The sequence below is a fragment of the Aspergillus steynii genome (assembly GCF_002849105.1).
Source record: "Aspergillus steynii IBT 23096 chromosome Unknown P170scaffold_2, whole genome shotgun sequence".
In the NCBI taxonomy this organism is placed as follows: domain Eukaryota; kingdom Fungi; phylum Ascomycota; class Eurotiomycetes; order Eurotiales; family Aspergillaceae; genus Aspergillus; species Aspergillus steynii.
In genome coordinates this window covers 5723370-5740752 of record NW_020194399.1, presented here as the reverse complement: position 1 = coordinate 5740752, position 17383 = coordinate 5723370, and the positions used below count along the sequence as shown (strand labels likewise).

Genomic DNA, 17383 nt, shown 5'->3' with positions numbered 1-17383 from the left:
TCCGCTCCACGCCTAGTCGCCCTGAGTCTCAAGGGCCAGACCCCAAGTTAATACTCTGTACTAATTTTTGCCTTGGAACGGGGTCGTGTCTGAAATGATCGCAGTCGCAAGTATATCGAATCCCTCAACCCATGCTTCTAGTGACACGGCTCAACCGCATGGGAGAAACACCGGACAACATGCGCTGTTACCTTAGGAGTTAGCCCGGCCTAAGTTATCTGTGACATGCACGTTGCGGATTCATGGGGGGAAGAGGGGGTCGATCCAGCCGAGATCCGGACCACATGATTGGGAGATATCCAGCGGAGGCGCGCATTGTTTTATCGTCCATCCAACCCGATCCAAACCTTGACTCCAAAATGAGGGGAACCGTGGGTTGGCGTGACACCAGTTCGAGGGGCGGGATTTTTTATTATTTGTTTAATCATCGCTGACGGCCTCTCCAAGATGCACCTGATTGCGAAGACTGGAGCATCTTGACTCCGGTTTTCCTGTATCTGATACTTGCTGGCTGCAACTTCCGCTTCATCAGGTGGCTACGGCTATCCCACCCAACCGGTGGATTCGATTACAAGATGACTGTCGGTCGGACATTGACCGTTGCCTCTTCCGGCTACATGCGCAGCTTTCGGTATGTAGGTATCCCCACTAGGAGCAAGGTACTACAGAAGAACTACCTGACTCCCCCCCCCCTTTTTTTTTTCTTTTTCGTTTTCACTCTTTTCCTTAGTACGCTCCCTGGTTTCCTGCATCGGGAAGGGGGATCGAGAACTTCATCGGACATTCTCTCCAGCCGCCAACCCCCCTGTATCACGGGGAATGAGCTCTTCGTATTGCGGTGCATGAGTGGACGAAAGAGATCGTCATTCTGAAATGAACCTATATACACCATATCATATTTTAATCTCACGGGGAATGTGACCTGTCATTCGAACGGATCGGATGGGGTTTAGCATGCCGGCATTGCTCGATCTCGATTCCTAGCACCGGCGTACCATGATTGTGCCCCTCGAGTTTATCGGGCATACAGAATTACAGATCGTTACGCGGCCGGGGTATCGCCTCGTATCGCGACTCGATTACGCATTGCAGGTGCGGCGATTTGCGCCCGCAAATGATTGGCAGTCAATAATAACAAAGTGCCCCCAATGATTTAGGTAGGAAATAAGTCAATCGATCCAATTGAATCCATAGTTAATTATTATCTATGGGAGCCAGCCACTGCTCCGTCGCCCTTGAAGAGTTACCCATTCACCACTTTTATGTGACAGCCAGCGTGTCTCGGATCCAGCACCAGTATGTAGGTTTGTTTGACAGACGCTTAGGCGCTGTACGGCCGTTACCTCCCTTCATCTGGAACCACGCTTTTCCACCGGTGCACCACGACGATTAGCTCCATCTGCAGCCTCTTCGAAACAGATTGTGTCCCGTCAAGCTGGACTGGAACATCCCCCCTTGGCGTATCCCGCAGTCTGGGAAAATCCTGCCTGGTAAGGCACTTACAGAGTACACTCCTTACGTACCGGCGGAGTAAGGACGGGCACATCTATGCTCGTTGGAACTGCAAGATCTTCTCCAACGCAAAACCGCGTGCATATTGGCCTCCAGCTAACACCAGCTGCTGACGTTTTTTTTTTTTTTTTTTTTTTTTATTATGGTTGTTATTTTTATTTTTTGTGGCCCCGTCCTCGGTTCTCGAGTGGACTTTTTTGGTCGGACTAGATTGAACTAGTCATTAACAGATGGCGCTATTATTGTCTTAGGAAGATCAACCATGCGATCTTTGCCCAACAGGGCAAGAAGAAACAACAGGGGCCCTCGCTCTTACGAAATATGAGCCGAAGATCACTCGAAGGAAGGAATTTGGGAGTATCGGGAGGGCTGAACAAGATAAGCATGTGATGCTTCAAGACAACCGATCTGACCTGACGCAGACCGATATCTTGATCCGGGGAAAGGAGTGGCTGCATGGGTGTATTTTTGTCTTCTGTTTTGCTTTTTCGTTTGCCTTGCCTTGCCGTACCTTCTTGTTTTTGCCTTAGTTTTTGGTCTTTTGCTTCCCCCTTCTGCAGCTGTCGCTTTCTCCGATAAAGTCAAAGGCTGAGAGTTTCCGCCATGCCGGATTCAATCCCAGCTACCACGATTTGGAAATTCTCCCATCTCCCAGCTCCAGCTCTCAAGCCGATGCCGTGGTTGTACGGTGTGCCAGTCAGTGCACAGACAGCGACCAACCCGTGATGGATCCAACGGTCGCGCCGGATTTGACCAATCCAATCAGACTCGTAACACGGCCGGAACGTTTTCTGTCAGGAGGCTGATGAATAATGCGGATATCTCCTCCGTCCCTCGACCTGCCACTGGATTTCATTTCCTCCGAAGAAAGGGGGCTGGTATGCGATCGCACCAAAAACACCCAGTAAAATAATCGCAACTGAAGCAATTGGATTGTCTGGAAGTATTACTATTTCCGTCCTTTTTGTTTCCCCCCTCCCTTCCTCTCTTCGAATTTTCATAGTCTTCCACCATTCCTACCATTGGAGACGAAGAACGATGGCAAAACTCGCCTATTGGAGGTCCCACCGACTGGAAAGTCTTGGGATTTGAGGTACCACCGGCGGAATGGAGCTAAAATAACAAATCCCGAAAATTCCAGCACGCTCGAGTCGCCGAGTCCAGGGTGGACGGTGCGACGCTTTGACCAGATGGATAACAGCTTAGTCCAGACTGGGACCGGTTTGCAAGCCGATTACAACCGACATCATCCCGCCAGCCAAGTGCCTTGGTAGCAGGTACCGTACATGGTACTTTCGAAATGTGGCGTATCGCTTATCCCAAGATGTTGCAGCAATTCCCTGCTCCTTTTGCTCAACCCGCATGCGCGCGTTTAAAGCCTCCCGGGTCTGGACTGGCCCTGTGCTCCATGACATCAGTCGGAAGCGCAAGACTGGCTTCGAAAAGTTAATGAGTGATCAGGATAGAGCTGGTCTTTGATGTCTCTTGCCACACATTCTCGTCGATGAATGATATGACCCCATCCAGCTGTATTGGATCAGTCAGGACCCATCGATACCACCAGAAAACCAGGCCCATCCATTTTTCTGTTTTCTTATTTCTTCCCTTTCTTAATATGACGTCTACTTCTGATCGACCGTTTTTTACAAGCTCCGGCAAATAATCATTCTGCTAGCCAGATTATTATGGGGATAGGCGGTGGTGACTGGCGAGGGCCCCCATGTTGGCAAACTAAAGGCAGCGGTCCTTTCATAGTGGGGTTCTGTCCCACTCCAGATACACCGACTTATTATTTTATTATCCGAGTCGATCTGGGAGAAGATGGCCCTCTTGCGCATGGTGGTCAGAACGGCAACGCGGCAACGCCATTGTGCCTCTTGGTGCAGCAAGCCGTTTGTGTTACGCATCTATCCACAAGGGCGGAATCATTTGCCTGGACACCAATCTGCGCTCGATTCTTATACAGGCTGATCGATAGAGGGCAATCGCCGATCAATATTTTCTGGTAAAAGGCTGTGGCAAATGCCAGTGGTCAACCAATGAATTCGTCTTTTCCCCTCCCAAACCCCAGGGGACGAACTCATGCCTTCTTACGGAGTACTACTCCGCAGTAGCGTCTGACATAGGAGTATCTCGCCCCCTTTTCCCTGCTTTTTACTGTCCTGACTTACCCAACCACGCAACATCGGACATTCTCGGGATACGTCCAAGGAAACTGGGTCCTCAACTGCCGACGTTTATGGGGCTAGACTGCTAGTATGAAAAGTCCTCCTTCCAGGCCCAGACGCTTACACAAAAAGCCAATGGATAGCTCAACCACTCCGTAGGTGTATTTCTTTGTCTCCGGGGTGGGAAGCTTTATCGGTGGTCATGCAGATGACAGGAAACGATGGATCACGGAGCTGGGTAATGGTGGACCAGGCAGCGGATGGGATCGACAGCACCAAGCAGAATGGATCAGAGACCGTTGCGACCGTTTGGAGGTTGCCTCGCTAAAGTGCTCGCGAAAATTACTGCAGTAGACCGGCGACCGGGGCCTTTGATCGCTCAATAATGATGATCAGATAATTTCCCTTACAAGAAGGGAAGGGAACGGCAATTGTCTCGACCCATCAGGAAAGAGTCCAAAGTACGATCGCAATTTTCCATCATTCGATAATATTATTGATGCGAACGGAACTGCTTTTCTTTCTTCGTTAGGGCATTGATTTTGTTTTATTGGGGGGGTTTTTTTTTTCTCTCCCGGTGGGTATTATTATTTTTTCCCCATTTGTTTTCTCTCTCTCTCTTTTTATTTTTCTATTTTTCCGCCCTCTACTAGGGGGTGCACGGGTGATGTCCATCCTTTACGCACTTGGTCTCAGGTACCGTACAGAGTACAACTATTCTACCTGACTCGTTTATTGTTAGACGTAGCCGATCGCTCCTTGAGTACATGGATACCGAAGATGCCAAACTCGCCCATGGAACTGGGACGCACAATCTCGATTTAGAAACATTTAATGAGGGTGGAAGTGGACACAACCAGGAGTTGAGTGCCTATTTGGTCAAGGTCTAACATCGACGTGACAACTAAGTATCTAGCCTCGCAGCCGAGTACATTTGACCGCATGCTGCGATCCGCTTCCGCGCAACCTATCATGGATTTCATGATTAGGAGAAACCGTACAGTGGACGGTGGGCACGGAACACCAAGAGCTGGATTCAAACCAGAAGACCGAAATCCCCGAGAACCACGGAAGAGAAAAAGAAAAAATAAAATAAAAGAGGAGCAACATCGCGACGAGGAACCTAACTGTGGAACCGTCCCGGTAAACCCTCCGACGTCTTGACCCGAAGGAGCAGGTTGACAGTGACAGCTGGGGGATTCGTCAAAAAACGGTTTAACCCGGCGCATCATTGCTGGACTAGGCTTGGGGGCGCTGCTGCATGCCGACCGGTTGGGAATCGTCTGGAGTTATCTAACGACCTTAGCCTGACTCTGACTGACCAGCAACCAGCCATCTGGTCTCCTGGTCTGGGTCAAGCCATTATTGCTCCGTACTTTCCCTACTGCGTATTTTTTCTTCTCTTTTTTTTTTTTTTTTTTTTTTCTTTTTTTCCCTTGAACCCGTGCCGAGTTGAGATCTTCACCTTTGCCGGGTATTATTAATGTTGACTAAGGGCTCCAAAGCTCCCCGTCCGAAGTTACTAACGACTAAAGTTTATGGGGATAGGCGATAGGGAGACATGGACGATGGAGACCAATTTTGCCTCAGATATTGTCTGATTTTTCCACCCCTATATCGTATTCGTGGCACTTTCCCTCGTACTACCCAAATATCCCACGGGTAAGCACCAGGTCCCAGGTACCTGTGCCGGTAATCTCGAGGTGTTACCAAGGCTATGGGAATCCCAGTACCGTGTTACTGTATGGCACAAAGAGAGGGAGTCGCGTTGTCTGTACGGAGTAATGTACGTGTGCATGGACCATTTCATTGTTCAGCCCCCTATCGTCCCCTTTCCCTGATTTCCCTCTTTTTTTTGCTTTTTTCTTTTCTCTCCGAAGACTCGTCCATAACCCTAACTTGCTCTGATACGTTTGGACGGGCGGGGAAGCTGTCACTATCTACTGTTGCTCTACGGAGTAAGTAGACACCGTACAATAGTATACTTCCATACAACAAGAATCGGGTAATCATCTACAGCTTCAACCAGGATTCATACATGTTTCTTCTTCCCCCCTTTACATCACCGTCGAGACCCATTGGATTGACATGGAGTGAAAAGCCCACAGCCCGGCGGAAGAGTCATGGATCTGTAGGTCACCTTCCAGATCCGGATACCAGTCGAGCACAGCATACCTTAGCTCTGTCCCACCTCATCGTTCATTCCTGACTTCCATCCTCCCGGCACCCATCCCCCTGGAGAGCGAAAACACGTGAAGTGGATCATCGTCCTTTATCGGCTTCGGTGACCTCTCCCGTCTTTGATGTACCAAGATTTACCTGGAGAAACCCCTGTCGAGTCATGTTATTTGGATACCTATTATGGATACCTGCCGACGGAGTATCTACTAGTATAACGGGCTATACAGAGTGTACAAAATACCCACGAAGTATTTCCATGGACAGGTTTGGTATTCGTCGAAATTTGACTATTACGTTTAATACTATGACATACGCCGTACTGCCAACCTAAGACAGAAGCTCCAGGAAGTGTCTGGACTCTCAAAGAAGTAGTACAAGCACAGGTCCAGGTACATCAGTCCATCGCAAACCCATACTCCGTAGGTAGTACCCCATAGGTACTATCCAATGAAGGCCGAATCGAAGGTGGTTAGAATCCAACTAGTGAACTACCTTGATCATTTTTCTTTTCCATAGAGTAAGTATAACGCATTCCATTATAACCCTCCTTCCCCGATCCTTCCATTCCCCCGTGTAAGTGGTAACTGCTAAGACCGCTAACTGCTGAGAAATACTATTATTATCATGTAAAATAAGCAAAAAAAGGGCCCATAAGCAAGTAGGTAAAAACAACCTATTCCGTACCAAGCACCTATATCGCCCAGGTTCTATAGCTGTTTCGGCCGTAGACGGGGCTTTTTCGGCTCCCAGGTCCGCTCTCCTTTTAGTTCTCTATAATCAAGAAGGCTGTCGGACGATGTACAGGAAGAGAAGGAGGTCCTTCCCTAGAACGATGGTAGAAACTGGTAGTCAACCCGCCAGCCTCACTATGGCGACGGTATGAGTCGTGAGCAGATCCCGTGTTCATCCGCGCTTGGAGAGAAAGAGAGAAAAAAAAAAAACTAAACAAGGCACACCCGACACCGCGATCCACTTACGCCTGAGCCGTTGTCCTAAAATTCTAGCCGGTGATTATCTGTCCCGTTTTCCAGAACCCATAGACGGTCGACAAAGACAGACGATGAACCCAGAACCCAGAAAAGAATGGATACTCGAACCTAGAATTGCTGGAAACTTTGGAGAAAATCGCCCCCCAACGGCCGATGCCCATGAATCAGTTCCTCCCCGAAAATCAGAAAGGAACAAAAACCTGGACCCGCCGATCCTCACGATCGCTCGAGTCGATGACGGAGATTTCTTGTCTCATCTGGACTCTATCGAGACTAACGATTTTCGATTTTCGACACTTCCCACTTTCAACGGTCGATGGGAGACAGGAAGTGGGTGGATGTGTGGGCTTGGACGAGCGGTACGTAGCTACTGCCTCTTTCAGGAACCGTTGAACCGTTTTCTTTTTCTTTTTCTTTTTTTTCCCGTCTGGTTTTTTTGTTCTCGCTCCCGCAATTTCTCTTGCCCTCTACTCCGTGTCTTTTCTTCTTCTCTTTTGCCCCACAGTGGTTGATGGAGCCGGAGTGGCGCTGGTCCACTTGCGCGTGGTTGAGCGAGGCCGACGTTTTTCCCCTCCTCCCCCTTGTTTATCGCATCCTTGTCCGTTACTCTGCAGTCTTTCTGTCTGTTTCCAGATGTGGGTGCGTCTGTGGAGTCCAAAGGGGAGGGAGGGGCTATAGGTGGCTTCGATATAGGGAGGGATTAAATCCGGATCGGAGGGTTTTTTTTCGAAGTCCTCGATCCCACTACGAAGTAGCCAGTGCTACTGAGCACCTCTAGTGCCAATACTGTACTACTCCGTAGCCTACGGACGAGCTGACTAGTAAGCCGGACTACTCACTCTTAGCCGGAGGAAGGTAGATAAGGTGGTGGTTTTTAATTAATTAACTAAATTGGCCGATTGATTCATGGCCTCGGAAGCGCCTAACTGCCTACGGATGGAATCGAATCAAGCCGCTTCTCCGTGCTGTACTCCGTAGTCTAGCTGGTTAGCTAGCTAGCTAGCTGCTTGCTGCGCTGAGGAGATTCATCGGGTCAGCGAATTCTTAGCCACGCCTGTTTTTTTTTTTTTTTTTAACCCTGCGATGCCTATGACTTCATAGTTCCTATCTGGTCCTGTCAGCCATGCGAGCTGACAAACTTTGCTGATTTAGTGAAAACCTAGTCGTAGGGATTAGAGGAATGGGGTCCAAATATGAGATCATCATTTTTTTTCCCACTGTTACTCTACAGCCTACAGTCTCTCCTGTGACTCAGCAACCCCGTACCTATGTCGCTACCCTGCGTATCCATTATCCAACGGACTGCTTCATGGTACATACGGACGGACCTTCAATTTACAGCGGAGAAGACATCCTGAGTTTGCGGTGGAGTTTGAATATATTAATCCCGTATACCCGATCTTTTTCCAGAAGACCCAAATCTGCTCCCCACCTCTTCAATATAAAATATATTAAAGGTGTTTCTCCTCGAGTCATGGCCCGACCGGATACTGAATAGTACGTAGGACACGGTAGTCGGTGTCGATGCGATGAGCCGTTAACCGTCGATCCAGGGGGGGAATAGTGACGTTGGCAGGGGCAAAAAAAAGGGGGGGCCGTAGTGAGGCAAATTGAGGAGCTGACCTGACTCAAGCTCATTTGACCGTTTTTCCAACAGACTGGCTGAGTGGATGGGGATGGGACAGAGAGAGAGGAGAGGAGAGGGAGGGGGGACAAGACAAGACAGGACAAGGGGAAAGCTCCGCCATCAGGATCGATTCGATCATCGACATCGACACGGGGTACGCATCCAACCAGGTGTGAATTCGCCAACGATATCGAATGAAGATCGCACGCCTAGGAAATCATGAAGTGACTGTCATGATTTAGATTGTAAGTAGACCCGGAGATGATAACCGGATGCGGTACTAGTTGGTTGGCTGTTAGCTTAAATTGTTGACTGTCCTTTTTTCTTTTTCTTTTTTTCTTGATCTCATCCTTGGGCCTTTTTTTCGCCTTCCTTTTTATTTAATTTTTTTTCTCTCCCGGCTCCGCTTTTCTCTTGTCGATGAACTAGTGGTTTTTAGTGCGATTTTGACGGTTACCGTACCCGTTGCTGAGGATTATCGATTGTTTCTTCTGTGGCTGGGTATGCGATCCGAGGTATTCCCGCCTTTGAAATTACTCTTTGGGTAAATGTCTATACGGCGTAGTGTTCATCGATGTAGATGAAAATTGTAACTTGCCGGTGGTTACAACGGTAGTACGGGGTAATTTGATTTTTCTTTTCTCTCCACTACAGACCGTTGCGCGCGGTATGGTATGGTATGTCAGTTGCCACGTAGATTCAGTACCTACTGCGTAGCTCTATCATCGTTGTTTACGGAGTACATTCGTTGGGGACTTGGGACGATGTCTAAGTGTTGTAAATGGTTGTCTGAACTTTGTATTGCAGGTTGCATGCTGCATATTACATATGTCCCCGGTACTTGATGTGTTGATAACCTATGCAGTAATATGTGGTGTATTTGATACATCACTATCAAAATATATATATATGCGCGTCTGCAGCTTCAGATTTCGCCAGACAACACCTTGAAACTACTAATTTCTCGGCGGAACTCCCAATCATAAACCTCCCAGCTGGCCAGACAGGAGTAAATTAGAATTAGAACCGTAAATAGATACACTTCGACAAGGAAACCTTAACCCGCCGACACAGTACAACTAAGCTCAGCGCAGATGCACATTACTTATGCTGCATCACCTCGCCATCCAACCGGAAGCCGACGAGCAAAAGTACAGTACCTACAGATTTGAACCAGCCAACACATCCACTCTGCATGTAGGAATACAACTACGTAAATACTCGGCGCGATCGAAGCACATACACATACATACATACATACTTCGTACATTGCTAGTCGAGGCTGCAGCACCTATACTGCGTACGTATGTATGTATGTACAGTACCCATCCTATACTGAAAACGGAAGGTCGATAGATTCGAAACACCCAGCTCCGGAGTACGTCCCTAGCCATGTATGTATGTATGTATGTATGTATGTATGTACCTTACCTGCGGAAGGAAGCCATGGTGCGACAAGATGACGAACTCATGTATGTCTTTGCATTACGAATTGTCCAACCGGCTGCGTTCCGCGGGTACCGTGTTGTAGCAGGTAGGGGGGAAGAAAAAGAAAAAGCAAGACGGTAAAACAAACCTATGCTCTGTGCGGACTGCGGGAATCGGGCCAGATTCTTCTGCGGTGTCTATCTGCACTGGACTTTTGGAAGCTTTACATGTCCCTCTCGGAGGTCAAGGGCGTGGTAATCAATGCCGTCTGTACTCCGTAATACTTCTTTTTTACTCTTACTTTACTGACCTGTAGTAACTGGAGATTCTCGTGTGATTGCATGATATACGGACGGAGTTTACCAAGCCCACGGACAAGGACCAGACCGACTAAAACCGCGCCCGTTCCACGGAACCCAAGACCAAAGATCCAAAAATATCCCAGCACACGTGGACAGAACCAGAGCCGGAGATCCGCCAAATTGTAAATTAAATTAACCCGTGAAAATCCTGCAATGTTGAAGACCGCAGACGAGGTCCCCGATAGGATCAACTGCCATCCATATCCATCGACAGAGTAATTTAATTTAATTTCTAAAATAGAAAGAAGAGGGAAGAGAAGATGGCAAAAAGGCCCCATCTAGAAGCTACCTGACTACGCTGCACTGGAGCTGCCAGAAAAGTCTACGCCGATGCAACGAATCAATGCTCGATGATTTTGATTAATTGGAACGAGCGCGATCGGCTCCTTTACTGGATTCATTTAACGGACAGGCTAGTTTTGATTTCCTCCTCGTCTGATTAGTCTCAGTAACTGCTACGTACACTAAACCTGGCTCGCCGGCGCACGACACCCGAATCATGACATTGACTATTCAGGAACGTAGCTCCAGCTAGGTCCCTACCTAGACCACCACCGAAGGCAGTATTGATTGACCCCGTCCCTCGAGCGGTCGAGCCCTTCTAGAACGCCGAACCCCATCTAATTGGGCCATTAAATCCGTCGTACCGTGGTTCAGCAGATCGCACGATCCCAATTTCATTTCATTCGGTCGTATTTCCGAGGGTCGCAATACGAGAGACTGACTGGCGGTAGACAGGCCACAGATTTTCCCGAGGGAGTGGTTAACGGATCCGATGGGTATACATTATACAACCAAGAGTACGGAGTACATGCGTGTAGTGACACAGGTCCGTTACCCTGACGGGCGTACCTATTAATGGTGTTCGATTCCGGTGGTCGAAATGCGACTGCGCCGATTGGTTCGCGCGCGCGTTCCCATGGCCACTCGCAGACGTCCAGTGTTACATATTCCTGCGCTGGTGGTGGTAGGGTCTGCTCCTTGGTAGGTTATTATTGCTGTCGCACTTACACCTTAGCTACGGAGTTGGTCCCTTGGTCCCTACCTAGGTACTTACCATGCCATGCGCGTGGTGGAATTGCCGGGCCTACTTGCGGGAGATCGAACCATTGGTACACTGTACGCTTGGTGCCTTACTACCATCCCTACTTATTTTTACTTTTGATAAGTTTGGAAGTTAGATGTATCGTAGAACGGAAATTGAGAAGGTGTCCTGAGGTACGAGCGTAATGTTCCTTACTCTTAGTAAGGTCATACTCCGTACTAAATGACCCATGACAGGTGACATCCGAATATGACAGTTGACAGGTTGACAGACAGTCTAACTAGCCACTTAGCACGGGCACACGGGGAAGGGGCAAAATATTTTATTTTAATTTTTCATTCTAGTGTAAAGTACGGAGTAGTGACGAAACAAAAAAAGAGAAAAAAAAATAATGGAGTCATCGACTGCTTTCTCCGTAGTGGCATCTCCCTAGACCCCTGTCATCCCAGAGGTTGGCAAGGGTGGATTTTCTCCCCGATGGCTGGAACAGGAACGGTTTGGACCTAGGGATTAGATGCTACTCCATACTCCTAGTTAGTATGTGCTCTACTCTACGGAGCATGTACTGTGAAGTCAGTTAGTCACTAGCAGAAAGTATCGGGATCTGGGTGTGGGTATTGGCGAGTTGCCTTCCTGTTCTGCTCCAGCGTCCAGCTAGATAACCATGGTCGAGAACCATTACACAATACCCCGTACAACGGAAATGGGGTTGCTTCGTAAGTGTGCTCCGAGAAGACCAGACCAGACGGAGTACCCTTAGGGAGCAGGTCCTACGGACTAGGAAAGCTAGACAGCCCCTAATTTCACTAGAGTTTAAGCGGACCGGCCGGAGGGACTGGCACTGGCTCTGACTTCTGCACTATCGCCAGTTCTATCTCAGTTATGTTACTGTATCTTGGATAGCATGGGCATTAGTCCGAGGTAATCTTATGATTATGATCGAGATCCATCCTGACCCCTCGAGACGTGACCCTTGGTTGGGGCTTGACTTTGCCCCCCCCCCTCCGTCACCTCCTCTCCCCAATCGCGTTGTGATTAATCTATTTAACTTCGTGGAAATCGGACTACTAGGATTCCTACGGAGTGACTAGATATAAATAACCAGGACGGCGATGATGATGACATCGATCCCATGTGCGATATATTAACCTAATACTACCGTAGGTCGATTAATATAACTGTCAGGATCATAGGGACGCAGCTAGTCGAGTGCTAGAGCCTAGGGGCGATGGGAGCAGAAGAGAAAAGCAACGAAATCGGACTAAAGGCCTGTTGGGTTCATCCCCGATGCGGGAACTTGTGGGTTCGGCATTTGCTTTGCTTTTGCCTCTTTTCCCTTTCGAGTGCGTTCAGATCCCGCATAATGGATTATTGCCCTCAATGTCTTGGTTGCCTTTCGTGTGCCTTTCGTTTATTCTTTCCTTTTCTTTTTTTTCTTTTGTCCTTTTTGTTTTTTCTTGTCGGTGCTGGGCCATGGCTTTGTACAAGTGGTAATTTTAATTCATGCACCCAACCACCACCCCCCTCCAGTATGCAAAGAATCCAAGTTAAACAATTGTGACTGTGACTGTGATGTGACTGTACAGAGACGAGAGGAAAACTACCAGGTGTCATGTCTGATGGATACGAGTAACGAACCCCTGTAAATAAGGATCTTCATCTTTTTTTTCCTCTGCCAAAAAACGACGAAGGATCGCGGGAACATTTCTCCGACCCGCATGTCGTCACGCTTGTTCTGCGATCGAGACAGCCGGTTTCCCCTATGTCATGGTTTTTCGTGATGCTGAGGATGTTCAATTGAGATGAAATGGGAGAAGTAAGTGAAATGAAAAACGTATTTTCGGTTTTTTTTGGCCTTCCACCACCCCCCACCCTTCATCGCCAGTACCCCCTCGCCTTCGAATTGATGTAATCGATGGCTTCCTTGCGCCACGTGTCCGGCTCCAGGGAGGTCGTCACCGTCGCATTGTTAGCATCAAACAGCAGATCGACCGGCGCCTCAGACGCCCCTCCGTACGCCGTCCACAGTGAGCCGTTGATGCCCGAATTCGGGTCCAGATCGTGGATGAAAGATGCCCACATGCTCGTCATCTGTTTGCTCAGGGTCTGGAAACTCTTGGGTACCCCTGCGAACGGCTTCCCGTAGTGATACCCAAGCCCCGCGAGGTTGTGGAAGACGAAGGCCACCTCCTCGAAGTGCGTGGCGCCGAAGAGATACGGGACGGCGGCGCTGCGGACGTTGAATCGATAGCAGTATGCCGGCGTGGAGGCCTCCGTCCACGCTTCGCATTGTCGTCGTCGGTTGGCATGCATCGAGAGGTCGCCTGCGTAGGCCGATGTGCGTCGCCATTGGTACCCGTTCGATGGCACGCGCCGGGCTCCGAGGGTTGCTGGGATGCCTTGGATGGGGTCGTCGGGATACAATTCGAGAATCCGGTTTGCCATCGATGGAGGCAATTTGAATCCGGACGCGCCATCTAGTCGATCAAGATAGGTCGGAGATTAGCCAGAGTTTCTTTTTTTCTTCTCTTTCCTGTTGTTTCCCTGTTGGCTGGGCTTGGCCGCAGGAAGGAAACAAGGCCAGTGGGAAACAAATCTCATGCAATATGCATGCTTGCTTACCTGTGAGATACGAGTAGAATTCTGCAGTCGTGTTGATGCCCGTAGGCCCGAACTGCGTCCCTTCGTCGGTATTGGTGCCAGCGATGATGGGCACGCGCACGAATTCATGCTGCTGCAGATGCACGCTGCCCCAGTTCCTTAGTAGATCGCCGTCCACCACTGGCGAGAAGCTGTATGCCGGGTTGCCGTCCGTGCCATTGAGCACTGAGTTCAGCTCCTCAAAGGGAACCTCGCGCAGGCATTGTAGCGTGTCCGCCACGTCCGAGCAGTTGACTTTCGATGCCAAGTCATCGTACAGATCTTGGTATCCCGTGTAGTTAGATGGACCGGGTGCGATCGATCCTCCGGACTGCATGATTGCCCCCCGGAATAGGCTATCGTTTCTTCCGCCATACGCGGTCAGCTGGTACCCAACCGACATCGCTCCTGCAGACTCGCCCCAGATCGTAACCTTGTCCGGGTCGCCACCGAATGCCTGGATATTTTCTCGGATCCACTGCAGTGCTAGTCTCTGATCTCGGAGACCGAGGTTGGTGTTACCGCTGCCGGCGACCTCGCTGGAGCTCAAGAATCCCCATGCCGAGAGCCGATAGTTGAGGGTCACGGCAATGAACGGTTTACCTGATCCAAGTGGTAAGTCTCACGCTTGACTCCCGCTTACAGGGTGTTTTAGCTCACCGATCTCATACGAGTTAGACACAATAGCGGACATGTTATAGCGCTGGTCCGCACCAGAACCCTGGTAGAACCCGCCGCCATGGATCCAGACGCCGACAGGGAGGTTAGAGTCCTCTTTCACCGAAGAGTCGCGAATGACGTTGAGGGTCAGACAGGCTTCGGACCTGGGATACCAAATAGAATCGGTCTATACATGTCGACAGTCAGATCAATGTCGGCCTTCTCAAAGGGACTGCCTAGCGATAAGGTGGACTTACTCCATATCCCACGCAAATATCGGAGTACTCTTTCGCGTCGCGCTCATCTTGCCAGCTCTCGTTCAGGGATTTCGGTACAGCGAATCTCAGATCGCCCACCGGCTGCTGAGCATACGGCATCCCGAGGAACAAATCCTGCCGGTAGTGGGCGTTCTTCGCCCCGACGTACGTTCCATTGCGAATATGGACTTTAGGATCTGGTTTGCCGCTCGGGGCAGCCGACACAGCCGTCAACAGGGCACACAGACCGACAAGAGTCCGATACATGGTCAAGGCGACAAATGTTACTAACTCCCGGAACGTTCCCTGACCGGACTCATCCTCTCAATATATAGAGGGGGAGGAAACCACCAGTAACAAATGCGGGGACTCCACCTTCCCCAGTTTCATCGTGGATGTGAACATTCTGGGTCCCGTCCTCACCGGATCCTGGAAAGTAGCACAGCCGACATTAGGGAATATATTGCAGGATTCGTCCATCAATGAGGTTTTTCTTTTGCCCTCCCTAGCGTTCCGGACAATGGCCGATACCCCGGCACAGTTGCCCCATAGTAGGAACTAGAAAACCCTCCGGGGGTTATCCGGGGACAGTGATGCAGTGCGGGGAACGCCTTCCCTTTCAATTTATTTTGGAACAATTGCCAATTCAAGGCACGATTGTCGGTTGTCTATGTGGAGAAAGCATTACCGTGGGGCGGGTTTTGTCTTTCGTCATTGACCTGAAGAATATGCCGCGTTTCTGCCCGTCATGGTTGCGCCGGTGCTGTAGATGTGCCGAGGATTTGCCGGTAGCTTGGCTTTTCTTTGAATGCGGGAGAAATGATGGATGAGACGCCTTTTGATGGGGTTGATGATGAAGATGAGGTATTTTGGGGCTTCTGGGTTAATTTATGTTGTGAGGGCTAAAAAGGGTCGATTGGGTTAGTATAGGGGCCATTTGATTTGGTTAGTAAGGGCAAGGAAACGGACAGAAATTTATTGAATAGAGAGACCATGGCATACCTATTCGAGAAGTAGCTTCTTGGGTGAATAGTTGAATTGTGAAGAAAAGGACGAGAAAGAGGTTGAGGTGAAGAAAGAGTTCTTGACCGCCAGAAAAGCTCCCCCTGCACATGCATGCACGCCGGCCATTTCCACCTGCGCTTCCTTCCTCTATGACACAACACGATGATTCTATGACCCTGTACCCGACCAGTCTAGACTATTCGTTTGTGTATCGGATGCCACACGCTCATCATATCCCAGTTCAGCACTGTCTTCACATGTCGCGGTGTCAGGAGTTCTCCTACCCACCAGTCCATCCTATTTGTCATACGGAAATCCGGTGTGGAAGGGTTGCACAGCACATCGTCATCCATTAAGTTCTATCACAGCCGTCTTGGGTGCTTCAGACTATTGGCTAGGGAGTTCAGGGGAAGAAGTGAATATGTCATCGTTGATCTAGATCTTGGCCGATGCGATTCGTGCGTGCTACGAATGAAGCGTACTCTCTGGCAAGTTGGGCCATAATGCTTTCCATATCGCAGTTGGTTTCTGATCATGTCACACAGGCCCGACCCTTCCTATGAAGTTACACCGGGGCCTTTATACTCCTTGCACCGACCGTCGTGAGGTCATACTGATCCAGGAGCATTGCGACGGTGGAACTCTGAATGCTCTCTTTGTTGATGGCATACACCCCCATTACGTCGAGAGATGACCTAGAAAGACTGCTATTTCGGGACACCAGAGCAAACGATCATAGCCTACCTGGATAGACGCCACAAGGTCATAGGAGGATCGAGCAGATCGAGCATTCCTTATCACTCGAAGCAGCGCGATATCTTCGGAAGACTGCATGCCAAGCGGGGGGCCTTCAGGAAACAATGCTCCTCATATATGGAGGCCCTATCTGTGATGGAGAGCAAATTAATCCGCATACTTCAAACTGCTGACTCCGCGATCCACCAAAAGATATCGAATAAAATCCTCCCCACGCTAGTCTCATTCCACCTCCTCGGGCCACTGTGTGCCAGAAAGATGTGGTGGACTCCAGCAACCCAGCCTCGTCCGCTGACAACCTTGCCGCCGCCCTCCTCAGACGAGATCGAGGCAATAATTTCTGTCACCAAAGGCTTTCTCGCCGCGCTGAACACAAAGTCCTCCGTCGAATTTGACAAGTACTGCGTTCGAGCAGGAGGAATGTCCCTCTGGCCGCCACCTCCCACGCTTCCTCGATTTTGCACAATCGGTGCTTTTGTCGAACAGATTGCGAAAGTGACGGACGATATCGATGAACGGATCTGGGATCCAGAGGTGAAGGCATATGGCTTGGGAAATCTCGCCGCCGTGTGGGCGCCATTCAGGGCGAAGATCAATGGAATTGTCGATCATGTGGGCGTCGAGCTCTTCATTCTCCATAAGATGAACGGTGAATGGAAGGTGACTGGGTTAGCTGATTCGTGCCGACTACCGACCGAAGAGGAGAAGCAATTGCTTCACTAAATTGGGCGTTTGACACATCTTCAAGGGATC

The 17383-nt window shown here is 49.6% G+C and overlaps 4 protein-coding genes across 4 annotated transcripts; 3 read left to right on the top strand and 1 right to left on the bottom strand.

Annotated features, from left to right (window-relative positions):
- Nucleotides 1–359: 359 nt before the first annotated feature.
- On the top strand, nucleotides 360–5067 carry P170DRAFT_508017 (uncharacterized protein; the record flags this gene model as incomplete). The annotated part of the gene is made up of 3 exons (XM_024854528.1): nucleotides 360–390; nucleotides 448–631; nucleotides 4423–5067. 3 exons carry the CDS (start codon nucleotides 360–362, stop codon nucleotides 4568–4570), a joined length of 363 nt encoding a protein of 120 aa, XP_024708680.1. The 3' UTR covers nucleotides 4571–5067.
- Nucleotides 5068–12454: 7387 nt separating this feature from the next.
- P170DRAFT_128710 (uncharacterized protein) lies at nucleotides 12455–13050 on the top strand. The gene has a single exon (XM_024842394.1). The coding sequence runs from the start codon at nucleotides 12541–12543 to the stop codon at nucleotides 12871–12873; it is 333 nt and encodes a 110-aa protein (XP_024708679.1). The 5' UTR covers nucleotides 12455–12540; the 3' UTR covers nucleotides 12874–13050.
- On the bottom strand, nucleotides 12874–15161 carry P170DRAFT_404430 (cholinesterase). The gene is made up of 4 exons (XM_024846528.1): nucleotides 14870–15161; nucleotides 14613–14799; nucleotides 13935–14555; nucleotides 12874–13789 (listed from the first exon to the last, which is right to left on the bottom strand). Exons 1-4 carry the CDS (start codon nucleotides 15134–15136, stop codon nucleotides 13188–13190), a joined length of 1677 nt encoding a protein of 558 aa, XP_024708678.1. The 5' UTR covers nucleotides 15137–15161; the 3' UTR covers nucleotides 12874–13187.
- A 1727-nt stretch (nucleotides 15162–16888) lies between these two features.
- On the top strand, nucleotides 16889–17353 carry P170DRAFT_349791 (uncharacterized protein; the record flags this gene model as incomplete). The annotated part of the gene is made up of 1 exon (XM_024843760.1): nucleotides 16889–17353. One exon carries the CDS (start codon nucleotides 16889–16891, stop codon nucleotides 17351–17353), a length of 465 nt encoding a protein of 154 aa, XP_024708677.1.
- Nucleotides 17354–17383: the final 30 nt, after the last annotated feature.